At 39.2% G+C, this 13,512-nt stretch overlaps 1 protein-coding gene across 1 annotated transcript in view; it reads left to right on the top strand.

Annotated features, from left to right (window-relative positions):
* The window catches only part of WDR25 (WD repeat domain 25), a 1,080,771-nt gene that overhangs the window by 465,675 nt on the left and 601,584 nt on the right, over positions 1 to 13,512 (top strand). Inside the window, exon 3 of the mRNA XM_044074562.1 lies at positions 2,318 to 2,465. Within this exon, the coding sequence (XP_043930497.1) occupies positions 2,318 to 2,465 (148 nt within the window). The remainder of the gene's footprint in view (positions 1 to 2,317; positions 2,466 to 13,512) is intronic.

The following is a 13,512-nucleotide window of genomic DNA, read 5'->3' as shown; positions in this document are numbered from 1 at the left end:
CATAAAAAGTAGGGTCAAAGTTTTCTAATTGATCAACTTGTCTCTTTGAATGTTCTCTTTTAATAAAAGATTGTGCCTCTTTTGATTTACAAAATCTGTGGAAGTGATTCCACTTTTTACATCTGTGGCATTGCTGACCAAAAGTTAAGCAATTTTCTCTTTTAGACTCATGATTTCTACCACAATTATGACAGTTGACTATGAGGCTTGGTGAGGGCACATGCTTTGAGTTTGCTGACTCACCCTTGTGCTTCACTGAGACTGTGCATGCTCTGGAATTTGCTAGAAAGCTGTGGGGTTTACTAGTGATTGTTACAGGACTCACAGTTGCTGCCATGTGCTTGGGCCTGTTTCTTTTAACCACGTGCTACATACTATCAACATTAGCTTTAGAAGGTACTGGAAGCATGCATTTCTTATCTGTAAGCATATTTGTGTGATTTTCTGTGAACTCGTATATTTGACAAATCTCAATGGCCTTATTCAAAGTTAAATCAGTGTCTCAAAGCAAAATCTTTCTCACAGCATCATCTTTAATACCACACACAAGCCCGCATTTTATCAACTCATCCCTTAAATCACCAAATCTGCATGTTTTAGCCTTGTTTCTCAAGTCAGTTATATATGCTGCAAAAGTTTCACCAGGTTTTGATCCCTTGTGTAAAATAAGTGCCTTGCCACTGTAATATTCATTTGGGGGTTACACACTTCTCTAAATTTACATTTTAAGCACTCTGGGTATTCCCTTATTTCAGTCGGTACCACTGCATGGTGGTTTTCCCCCTCTCCTGCAAACAGCGAGTGCATGCACAAATGAACACTCTCTTTCTGTGGCCTCCAAACCAGCTAAATTAACTAGAATAAATGCCTTTGTACATGCATCTTTGTCAGAAAATGCAGCTTGCATGAAAATATCGTATTCATGCTCAAACACTCTTCAGTTCTCTGTAATATTATTATCAAATACAAGTGGAGCTGGTCTCAAGCCTTCTGCCATGCCAGCAAATTTTAGTAAAACACAATGCAATCCTGGCCCACTTGTTAATTATATATGAACTTGCATACACACCAGCTACTTGTAATAACATTCAAATGCTCAATAAACTCTTCGAAATAGTGTAGTTTGCGAAATATGCTTTGAAATGGCTGTATTTTGCGAAATAACCATACTGTAATACTGCACAAACCTGCGAACACTTTGTATACTTCTGATATTTTGAATAGCTCTAATTAATGTGAAAAAGTAGCACATAGGAAAAAAAAGTGGTCGTTTTCCTTATTTTATACATTTTATGTGATTCGGACATTGTTTCAGACATTTTCTTAACTACTTAGAATATTTTTATCAGTATGTCGCTGTTTCGGACATTTCATTTAATTAGAAATTCGCTTCGAGTGTTCTGAGTACTTCGTTTTATATTGTTTGAGTAAGAAATCATTTAAGTAAGTTTTCGTACCTGGAATTAGTTTCTGACCTGTTTTGCGAGTTGTACATGCAGTGGGATGATCCATTCCTCAATATTCCTCCAACATTAACTGAGTGCCTTTTGGTCTTGATTCTGGATCCCACTTCTGACACCATGTTGCATGTCCTATATTATGATTCAAGACAAACAGGTGAGGTAGTTCGTTTATATGCTTTATTATATAGAAACACATCAGGACAGATAGCAGTAACCAAATATAAACTGATTAACTGACAGAACATTGCATACATGCATGCTTACATTTCAACAGCTCTGTACAAAATGGCAGCCTGGCTCACACATGCTCAGTATTTAGACATGTGTACAAGCCCATGGAAAGCTTCTTAAAGGTATGCATACATACCGATCTACAACCATCAACCCCTCTCTGCCTCTTATTATGTACCTTTTATATACTCAAATTCAGAGAACTGGGGAGGTTCTGCTGTCCTTAAGCATTAGACTGCTTGTTCACTGCCAAGAAAGAACTGAAGGTGGTGCCGATGGATGCCCTTCTTATACTCCATGTCCAGACATTGGCCGTTGGATATCTGTCAGCTAGGAATGATGCAAAGACTCTTGAAATCGGGCCTGTTGTGAGCTTCTTCATGGAAGGAAGACCCAAGTATCAGTACTGCAACACTGACCTAATTGAATATCTGCTATTATAGTAAGTGAGAGACAACTGTACATTATTAGAACTTTTCTTCTGCTAAACTCATAGCTTGGCATCAGAATGAAAGTTTTTAACACTGAAATGAATATAGTTTAATTGTGAAACAATATCTTTGAGTCTGTGACACTGTAAAGTAAAAACTTATACTCATTAGATTATGTATTATCTTGTTAAGGTATGGAATGCTGTGGATACAGGTACATGTTTGAGGACATACAGTTGCCACAGCAGTGCAGTTCGGGATGCCCAGTGGTCTTCTTGTGGAACAAGGATTCTCAGTGGTGGATTTGACTCAATGCTTTATTTGACAGACACTGAAACAGGTGAGTGGCATTTCTTAAAACAATTTGAAGAGCTTTAAAATTATCTCCAGGCTCAGACTTTATAGCTTATAACTTGTGAAACCCACTGATTTTTTAATAAAAATCTTTGAAATGTTGTTGATCTAAACTCTTATTCTGGGTGATATATGTCTGTTTCAGTATTCTGCTAAGCATGTTACACGAAGAAAGAAAAAAAATAAATGATGACATAAGATGGCAGTGTTTACTTTCAAGAGCAGCTCTGGAATATTTATTTTAGAGAATATCATCATTAAGTAAGATATACTTGGCTTATGTAATGTAGTATCCAATATTATAATAAAAATAAATAAAAATAAGCATTTGGCTTTTGTGTTATGGTAACCAGCATTATAACAACAAAAAATTAATACGGATAAGCATGTGTCCATGCTAGGTATTTGTAATGTGGTAGTTTTGGTTTTCCAGTTGTTAACTTTAAACTTTAAAACTTAAAAAGAAGTAAATTCAAATTAGTATTTGCTAATAGAAAATATTTTATTATATATCTGTAGTAAGACAAAGGGAAGTCATTTGGAAGAACAAACAATAGATTTTGCAATTATGTACAAAATGAGATGGTGTGTAAAAGCAGCCAAACTGGGTTTGAGAGCAGTTAGCTGTCTAAATGTACTGATAGTTTTCAATTGCTTTACACTGCAGTTTCAGCTGGTTTTCTCCCAGTATTGTAAAACAAATAGTGACGTTTGCTTTCTTCTGCCAGGCTAATTGGTTTATCTAGAACAAGTCATGTTATTGCCTTTGCTCTAGGATCTGTGCTGGTCGCTGGCTGTACTAATTAAGACCCTTGCCATCACCTTCTTTGTTCTGCATGACCTTGGTCCTGCTTATTTGAAAGAGCTGTCAAGGCCCTATACCCCAATAAGACAGATTAGGTTGTCAGGTATGGGGCTACTGGTGGTCCCAAGAACTCGCTTAGAGACATAAGGCAGATTACTTTTTTCTTTTTTAATCTTGCTATAGTCCTTTTGGAACCAGCTGAAATTCCTGGTTCAGGCTTTTGACATAGAGGCGTCTTTTAAGAGGGTTTGCTGTAAGCCTTGTAGAAGCATCTACGTTAATTTTAGAATATTGTGTCATTCTACATTTAAGATCAGTGCTGCACTTTTAAGTAAGGTGTTTTTAATCATTCACATATTTGTTTTTTTCATTTTGTACATTCTAAAATTGCTTTATCATAGCTAAAAAAGAATGAAAGGTATTCACATCTGATTGTAAGATTGTTTTGCACAGTTTAAGTATGAGACTTAGTAATTCCATAGTCTTTCAGCTTTGTAAAGCATTTCTCTTTATTGTTCTAACCATTCTGCCTTGCTAATTGTTTTCCTTTGTTACCTTAGTCAAAACCTCTATCAGACCTCTTAGTGTTACCTTATAAATCCCTTCTACATAACCTCAGTGCTGCTTTTTCTGTGCATTTTCATCTGATTCTCATTTCACTTAGTTGCAATGAATCCAGTAACATTGGTTAATGCATCCCATCCATGTATTTTGTTAAAACATAACCTGTGGAAGCAGTGTGTGCTGTGGCAGGCTTTACTCCTAAATGTTCTATTAGGAAGTCAGTCCCAAACATCGTTTCCTTGGATTATTGCAGTTATGCCATGGTTATAAGTAACTCAAACAAAATGCCAGTGCCTACAGTCTAACCACATCACATGAATTATACCAGCTTCACCCTTCTGCGTCCCTCCCAAACTATCGACAGCTTCATCCTCAAGTAACTAGCTATACTGAATCCCCGTAACCTAATCTCCCCCTATCCTCTTTATTTCCTCACCATTTATTTTCCTTGCAAAATGTTTATTTTTCTATTTTGCCCCGAAAAGTGTTTGAGTAAAGGTTATCAAGTCACTCACTGTCACATTACTGTAAATCACTAAATTACTTTTATTTGTATCTATTTCTATTATACTTGTATATCATCTTTGTGTATTTTAATCACCCGGCTAATATTTGTATCTTTTTTTACTGTGATTTTCTCACATGGCCTGCACCTATAAGTGGTTTGCTTAAATCTGTAAACTATCTCATTAAGCAAATTTCACATAAAATAAAACATTAAAGTGGTAGTTGTTGTCAGATGATCATTCATTTGTTGTGTTCTCTGTGATGGGAACACTTTTTTCCCCATTGATAAGGATAGTAGTGCCATGAGATAGTTAGGCCTTAGCAACTGGACTTCATTTGGTCACTTATTTTCATAAAAGCTAAGTATTTAAAACGTGAATTTGCAGTTTGTGTGCATGCTCAATCGATCTGTTGCTGAATACATAGTTTGTAAGAGATACCAGGGGATAAGAGTGAGATCCTATATACACATAATGTGCGTCAGTCTAATTCACCATTATATTCAGTGTGCTTTCTGGTGTAGTGAACTACAACAGTCACAAAAAAAGAGGGTTAATATATAGGGTCTATGTTATATATTAGAACTTTCAAAACTTCGAATACCATATGTTCGATAACATATGGTCGAAGTTTGGAAGACCGAATATATAATAAAAACAAGAAAGAAAAACATACCTTAACGGTGCGAGCAGGGGGGCAAGCCCCCCTGCAGCCCCCACACACCCTTACTTAAATATACCAACTCCAAGACCACACTTCAGTGCAGAAAAGGGAAATTCTCCCATTCTGCACCGTACGGCGCCACTAAATTCAACCTTTGAACTCTTGAAATGTCGACCATATGACGTTCGACATTTCAAGTGTTCGTTTATTTAACATAGACCCAATATATATACTGCAAATGTGAATGCAAGCAGGGTTTCACCTAATTATTATGTATTCTAAAGTTATCCTTGATGCATCAGTAGCTCTTAAAAAAGGATATCATGTGGATTGACCAAAGGATGAGACAGTTGTCAGCTCAGCCTTCACAACCGACTGCTGACCTCATTCACGTTAGGGGATTGTTATATAAGCTGGATGCCTTTTTGTCGTGTTTTGGCAGACTGCTTATTCATTGGTGTATATATAACCTAAAAAAGCACATCTGCATTTTAAGTATAGGTGTCTGTATTACTATTTTGATTCGGTAATGTATCATTTCTGATCACCCAATACAAATTGCATCATTTTTTTTCTTTGTTTTCTTATCTGCTGAGCTTCATCTTCATTTTCTGCAAAATTTGACAAAGAATACAGTAAAGCTGCCATCGGCATCCTTATTTAAAATGTGTGTAAATGAAACTAAAATGTAACCTTTAAAAACTGACTTGTGGCAGTAAATAGAATGCTAAAAGAAAAAAATATATATTTTCCAAGAAGTATTAGTTATGTGTTTTTTTCTTGAGGATTTTTTGCTACAGTGTAAGAAAGGCATGAGATGAACATTTTTTTCTCAAGAGTAATGGAATTTGTTCATGAATCAATAGTCTGAGATAAAAGAAACATTCCCTTTTGATATCTGAATATGGATCATACTTGATATACCAAGAAGTCTGTGACAGCATATGGAACATGAAATACATTTTTCTAGCTTGCATTGTGCTGGCCTGGTGCATTGGGAGAACTTTGATGTGAAATACAAAAATGTTTTTTTCTGTTTAGTTTGTTTCTGAGTATTCTATTGGGTGTTGGAATGCAGTGATGCAAACAAATTGAGACTTTTTTGAGATGTAACATCAACAGTATATGGTGAGGTATTCAAGGAACAGTTGTCATCTTCATTTTACAAATAAGAAAAGGATGCAGTAAGGACTGAATATACAGACATATACCTTCAGTACTCCAGTACTAGCTGTGAGGTTCTGTGATCCATTTCCTTGTAAGGCCAGGTCTGTGTTGCTATGATGTAATGTACTTAACTGTGCTCTGAACCTTTTACATGTGTTATATTTGACACTGGGTGCTTTGAAATAAGAAATTAGTCACATAAAAAGTACATTATCCCGAATCAGGAATATATTAAGGCAATTGGTGGTTCAGGTGCAGTAAAATATACAATATGTATGGTCTTGAGCTCTACACATGTCCGGAGTTAAGCTACATCAACAGGGCCATCATAGTTTAAAGTTTTTGGAGCTTGTTTGTTTACTTCATCTAAAATTATTCTGTCCTATTGTAAAGTCCAAAGAATACATCTTAAACAGTTGCTGTTCCTTCTGCTTTTTGATTTTTTTTACTTTTTATTCATCATGCTGAATATAATGTCTTTGGTACCTCCAAATATCGATATTGAAGTAAATCTTGAAACAAGAAGCGATTCAGGACCCTTACAAAATTACCAGACCTGTCCTTTGCTATCATGCACAGAGGAGCTGTAAGAATAATATCCTTTCCGGGAGTTATTGGCAAAACATCTAGCCATGCCCTGCTAGATCAGAAGTGGTAACCTGTGTAATAAATTACTTAATAAAGAAGGCATGTGTATGTATTTATTTGTTTGCTAACTGGGTCTGAAAAAAAGACCCTTTTCATCCACAACCTGAGCCAAAGGGGCAAACAGTAACATGAAGTATTTCAAAGCCTAGAAATAGCAATCATAAAAATATTGAAAGCTAGAGATAGCAAAGCATATTTGCAGTAGGATGCAACAAGGCAGCACACATAAATAGAGTTATATATAACTACATCAATGTTAGAAATACTCAACGGCTAATAACAGAACGTTTCAAAATTCAGTTATTGTACATAGCTTGCAGATGTTCTGGATGAATGTTTGACCATTTCTTTTGAACAGTTATATTTATATACTTAGGGGTAAGTATTTATCAGATTGGTTTTAAATGAGCCAAAGTTTTATTTGTTCCTAACCTGTTGAGACAATTGATTTGGTGTGGGTGCATTAGCCTGTGGTTGTTTGGGCTGTTTCATGCCTAGGAAGAATCAGTCAGCGTGCTTCAAAAGCTGTGGCTCCCTCTTACACTTATCCTTTGGCTACTGAATAACCTGAACCAATCAGGTAAATAGCAAGCAGAACAAAGTGACTTCAGGACTTTCTTGCCCATGGAAAAAATAGGAAGTAACCTCAACCTGAACTACTGATCAGTTATAAACACAAAAACATTTTATATGCCCAAAACAGTTATTTATAGAAAAGAAAAAGGGGTGGTGGGTGGTTGCAGCTACTACAGCAGTGTGGAATTCAAACATCAACTGTTACAGTAAGTTCTTACACAGCTTTACTGTGTTCATCATTCCTACAGTTTGGTGAGTTACAAAAACATGCTCAAGTCTGTGTGCAAGGTTATCTAGTTTACTCATCTGGATATCTGTACACTATTCATCTGACGTGAGCAGAATGTTAGTCATGTAGAACTGAAGTTTGCAATACATTGGTGTCAGTCACTACAGTGGGCACTCAGTTGTGTCTCAGCTTACTGAAAAAAAGTTAGGATCACAGGGCTTTATAGCAATAGGTCAATAGGTTGTTGCTAGGTCAGTGCTCAGATTGACCATTAGGATCCCAGCTAACACAAACCCAGCATTTAGCTTCTCTTATGTATAAAGACCTAATTGCATATCCCAGAGGAGAATTTACAGATTCCCTTCTTTTTGTCATTGGTGGTTTTAAAGAGAGCTATGGTGCTACATTGTTAGAAGTATAGTGGGGCTGTATTCCATGAGAAGGAATATTGTTGGGACAGATATCCATCACACCAGCAGGTTCTTTTTATATTGCAGTGGAGATTTAGATCTTTAGAGCAGGTATTGGCAGCACTGCAAGTTTTTGAAGTTGAAGGAATTCAAACAAGACAAGGTCTTTTCATAGACTTGAAGACTAAGTAAATGTTGCCTTGCAGAAGCCTGTAGGAGACAGTCCAGCTATTCTCTGTCTCATATCGTCTACTAAGAGGCGATCTCTGCTTGACTTACAAAGCCATGTCTGACCCAGCTCTGTTAGAAATGCTACATCTAAAGAAATCCCAATCCCTCCACACCACACACTCCAGAGACCTCAACTTCATTATGACAATCAACAGAACATGTTGGAGGGACAGATTCATAACCCAGAGACTGCCGATGCTCTGGAATAGAATTCCCATACATGTCAAGCAGAGCACCTCACTGTCCCTCTTCAAGAGAAATCTTGATTTGTGGATGGGAAATAAAAAGTTCACCATGGGGATCACTCCAGTGGCTTAATTGATAGAGGCACTGGGAACTAATGTCAGGCGGCACAGTGCCAGGGCACTTCTATGGGCTAAGCTTGTAAAGGCCCCAGAGCCATTAGCCTAGTACACACTTATGAATCTATGCATCTATAGCAACAAGGCCTTTAATCTATCTATGTAACTCAAGGAGTTCTTACCAGAGATATTTTTTTGGTTTTGAAATGTTGTGGTCTTTTGAGTTGGGAAAGATGTTTGGAACAATACGTGCCAAAAGGGGCACCATATTTCTTTTGTAGGTTTGATAACAGATGAATAGGGGAGAAATATAAATCTTTAGCTGTAAATGACATGTTTGATAATTAGCTGAGCAATGTGGAATGATTTCCTTTCTCTGATGAGTACATCACATGCCTGAGTCCTTATTAACATTATCAACTTTGAGGAGGCTTTCATTTACGTGGTAAGTATAGGGGTGTTCTTTTTTCATAAAGTAGGGCTGTTCCTCATTCCCACTACATCAGTGGCATTTTGGGATAACTGCCAAAGTAACCCAGTACTGATCAGCTCACTGAGACCAACGACTGGTGTCAGACCCATGGCCTTAAGCTCAATGCCAAAAGATGTGTCATCTCCTTTGGGAAAAACCCAGTTCCCATGAATCACCACATCGATGGTAGTCCACTGAATACAAAAGGCATTATAAATGATCTGGGAACACAGGTTGACAGCAACCTTTCTTTTGACCACCACATTGGCACTGTGGTCAGAAAGTTCTTCTATGTGGCACATCTCCTTACCAAGGGTTTTGCATCCAGGAAGAAGGAGGTCATTGTCTCCTTCTACTCTACCCTCATTAGGCCAATCATCGAGTACAATGCCCCATTTGGCATGTACCTCACTGGACAGCTGCAACAACTGAAGAGGCCGTAAAAGTACCTCACAAAGAGGATCCTAGGCCTTAAACACTTGTCCTATATGGACAGACTCAAAAAACTTCAACTATTCTCTGTCTCATATCGCCTACTTAGAGGCGATCTCTGCTTGACTTACCAAGCCATATCTGACCCAGCTCTGTTAGAAATGCTACATCTAAAGAAATCCCAGTCCCTTTGCACCACACGCTCCAGAGACCTCAACCTCTTTACCACAATCAACAGAACGTACTAGAGGGAAAGGTTCATAACCCAGAGACTGCCCAAGCTATGGAATAGACTTCCCATACATGTCAAGCAGAGCATCTCACTGGCCCTCTTCAAGAGAAATCTTGATGAGTGGATGGGAAATAGAAAATTCACCCTGGGCATCACTCCAGTGGCTCTACTCGACATAGGCACTGGGAACTAAGGTTGGGTGGCACAATGCCAGGGTAATCCTATGGACTAGACTTGTAAAGGCTCCAGGGCCATTAGCCTAGTACACACACATATGAACCTATGAACCTATGAAAAGCTCAGACTCCCCTCCCTCTCTCTTCCTGTGGCAGCTGATTGGCTGAGCAAATCCTGAAAGGGAAGCCTTCAGCTGTCACAGGAAATGAGTGTTCAGTCTTTTTCTGCCATCCAAAGAAGACAGTCCTTTGACTCTTTACAGGATCCAGTGCTGTTTTTTGGCTTACTGCTGAGATAAGCCCCATTTGGAGACCTTTTTCCTTTCATTTTATTATTAGGTTTTATTATTCTCTTCCTATGTTTATTTAGTCTCTATTTTTGGCAAATGCTTGTTTTTACTGTTTCCTGAAGGAACTTTCATTATTTCTGTCAGAAGTGCAGTGTGCATCTATATTGTTAGACACGGGGGCTGATTGCAAATTAATGGCACATGTCTTTATTGTTGTTACCCTGCTTTATTTTCATCTTTTGACAGGAAAATATTGCAGATTTTTTTTCAGCATTTATATATTTATTATAGCATAACTCTGCTCTGTGTTTTAAACATCAGATCACAATTTTACTGTGAATGAAGTTATTTATATGTAGTGTGGAGATTTTATTCTCACTCTCTCTCTGACAAGAAAATAGGTTCATAGGTTGGTACTAGGCTATTGGCCCTAGGGCCTATACAAGCCTAGCCATAACAATTCCCTGGCTATTTCTTCCCACACTGTTTACTTCCTTGGACCCCTGTCTAGCAGGGTAACTGATGTGATCCCCGGGGTGAAATTCCTTTTTCCTATCCAGTCGTCAAGGTTCCTTTTGAAGAGGGCCAAAGAGGTGCTCTGTTTGACATGTATGGGCAGTCTATTCCAGAGTCTGGGAAGTTAGATCCTTGGAGCGTGTGGCTCTGAGGGATCGGGATTTCTTTAAGTGTAGCATGTCCAACAGCTCTGGGTTTGACATGGCCTTGTATGCTAAGCAGAGATTGCCTCTGAGTAGACTATATGCGACAGAGTATAGCTGAAGTTTTTTAAGGTGGTCAGCGTAGGGCATCTGCTTTAGGCCTAGAAATGCTTTTAGTGAGGTATTTTTGCGGCCTTTCCAGTTGTTGCAGATGTCTTGAGAGGTACATACCAAATGGGGCGTTGTATTCTATAATGGGTCTAATGAGGGATGAGTACAGTGGGACAATGATCTCCTTTTTTCTGGATGAAAAGCCCTTAGTGATGAGGTGTGCAATGTGGTTATCAAAGGTGAGACCACTGTCCACCTGTGTCCCTAAGTCTGTTATCACACTTTCAGTGTTTAGTGTACTGCCACCTATGTGGTAATTCACGGGTACATGTTTTTTCCCAAACGGGATAACTGTACATTTCTTGGCATTGAGCTTGAGCCCATGGCTCTGGCACCAAGCATCTGTGTCTGTAAGGCCCTTTTGTAGAGTATCCACATCATTTGGGGATTCAGTAATGGCCCCCAGTTTGCAGTAATCTGCGAACTTTGTTAGCCAGAGTCCCTTAGTGTTGGCCTATACTTCAGAGAAGTAGATGCCAAACAAGAGTGGTCCCAGGACTGAACCCTGAGGTACTCCACTTGTCTGGAGCTGGATTTAGAGTCGGCTACTTTTACAGTGTGGGTTCTGTCAGTAAGCCAGTTGGCAACCCATCGAGTGACAGGATTAATGCCCAGCTTAGTAATTCTGTTTATGATTCCAGAGTGTGGGATGGTGTCAAAGGCCTTGGTGAGGTCCAGATAGGCTGTGTGGATCCCCTTACCCTCGTCTACGGCTCTGGAGACTGATTAGAAGAAGTCAATCTGGTTGAGGAGACAAGATTGGCTCTTCACAAACCCAAACTGGGTGGGGTCCAGTGTTTGAAGGTTGCCACTGTCTTTGTCTATAAGTTCCATGATAATACATTCCATGGCCTTGCAGATCAGGCTCATCTGGAAGTTCCCAGCATCCAAGATGGATCCCCCCTTGTGGAGTGGGATAACTGTAGCTGTGCGCCACTCAGTGGGCACGAAGCCTGAGGTGAGGCTATGATTAAACATGACACTTAGGTGAGGTGCCAGTTCATTTTGTAGTTCGTGTAGTACATAGCTTGGGATGTCCTCTGGTCCCATGGATGCTGTATTCTTAGCTTTACAGAGTGCATTTTTTACCTGTGTGGCCATTATTACCGGAATTTGGCAATCTTCCGGTATTGAGATGGGCCGTTTAGGGGGTGAGAGGGGGGTGAAGTTGGCACTGAATTGATCTGCAAGGATATTGGCAATATCCTTGGGATCACTATATTTAATGTCATTCGTTTGTAGCTCAGAGCAGATCTGAGCATTGCCATTTAGATTCTTGACATAGTTATAGAATGCCTTGTGGTTGTCTTTGGAATCTTTTGCAATTTTATTTTCGTAACTAGCTTTGGAGGATTTTATGAGGGATCTCAGCTTCTTACTGAGGCTGGTAAGGGAGTTTTTTGCATCCTGGGATTTTCCTCTTTTCTGCAATAGTTTCTTCCTTTTGTTGTAAAGTTTGTTTATGGCAGGGGACCACCATATTGGCTTCCTTTTTTTGGAGGAGAGCATCTTGGTTCTGTTTGGGATGGCACGATTCATGCATGAGTGGATGTGCTCGTACAGTGCCTTAGTGTAGGATTCAGCAGTCAAACTTTCATTTCCCGTCTGCATGGGTGTCATGAAGTGTGTCACTTCTGACTTGAGTAGCATGAAGTTGGCTTTGGAGAAGTTTTTTATGAAGGTTGCCTTACTGTAGCCTGAAGTTGGGATGTGGATGTTAAGGGTGATTAGCTTATGGTCAGACCTGACCAATGAGGGGGTGACCAATAGTGGAGCATCAATTTCCCATGTTGGTAATGACCAGGTTTAGGATATTGGAGCCCCTAGTGGGACAATGGATTAGTTGATCCACGGTTTTGGAATTTATGAATTCCAAGAACCGTTGGGCAAAGGTGTTGGTACACAAGTAGTTTTCCCAGTTAATGGCAAGGTAGTTGAAATCACCCAGTATTAGGGTGTTTGGTTGTATCTTAATGTTTTCCAATATGTTTAGAAAGGTGTAGTGAGACTCTTGGGGCATCGTGCGGGATCTGTAGCAAGCTACAATTTGGATTGCAGTCCTACCTAGTGTTAGTTGCACCTGGAGAATTTCGGATGCATTGTGTTGGGCAACTAGCCTGGTGATGTGAATATCCTTGGTGAATATGGACACTCCTCCACCTTTAGTGTTTCAGTCCTGGTTTGGTGGCCAAAAAGTGGGGTAAGAGTTGTAGCCCGGTATTGCAGGGGTGTCCTCTGGAGCCTTGAACCAGGTCTCAGTTACTGCATAGATATCGATGTTCTCCATTTTTAGGAGTTCCTCAAGAGAGTGCATTTTGAGGTTTAGACTTCTAGCATTGAGTAGCATTACCTTCAGAATTTGCATGATTGTACCTGTTATGGTGGTGGTTTTGTCCTTTGAACTTTGCCTAAAAAAAGGCACTATAGGGGTGGCAAGAGCCTTAGCCAGTAACCTGAATCCCAGTGGCGACAGGTGCAGACCATCTCTGGCAAAGCATT

Source organism: Protopterus annectens, chromosome 6.part0 (genome assembly GCF_019279795.1).
Source record: "Protopterus annectens isolate FY-2018-M chromosome 6.part0, PAN1.0, whole genome shotgun sequence".
Lineage (NCBI taxonomy): Eukaryota > Metazoa > Chordata > Ceratodontiformes > Protopteridae > Protopterus > Protopterus annectens.
The sequence above is the reverse complement of the archived record's forward strand: the minus strand, read 5'-3'. Positions and strand labels throughout refer to the sequence as shown.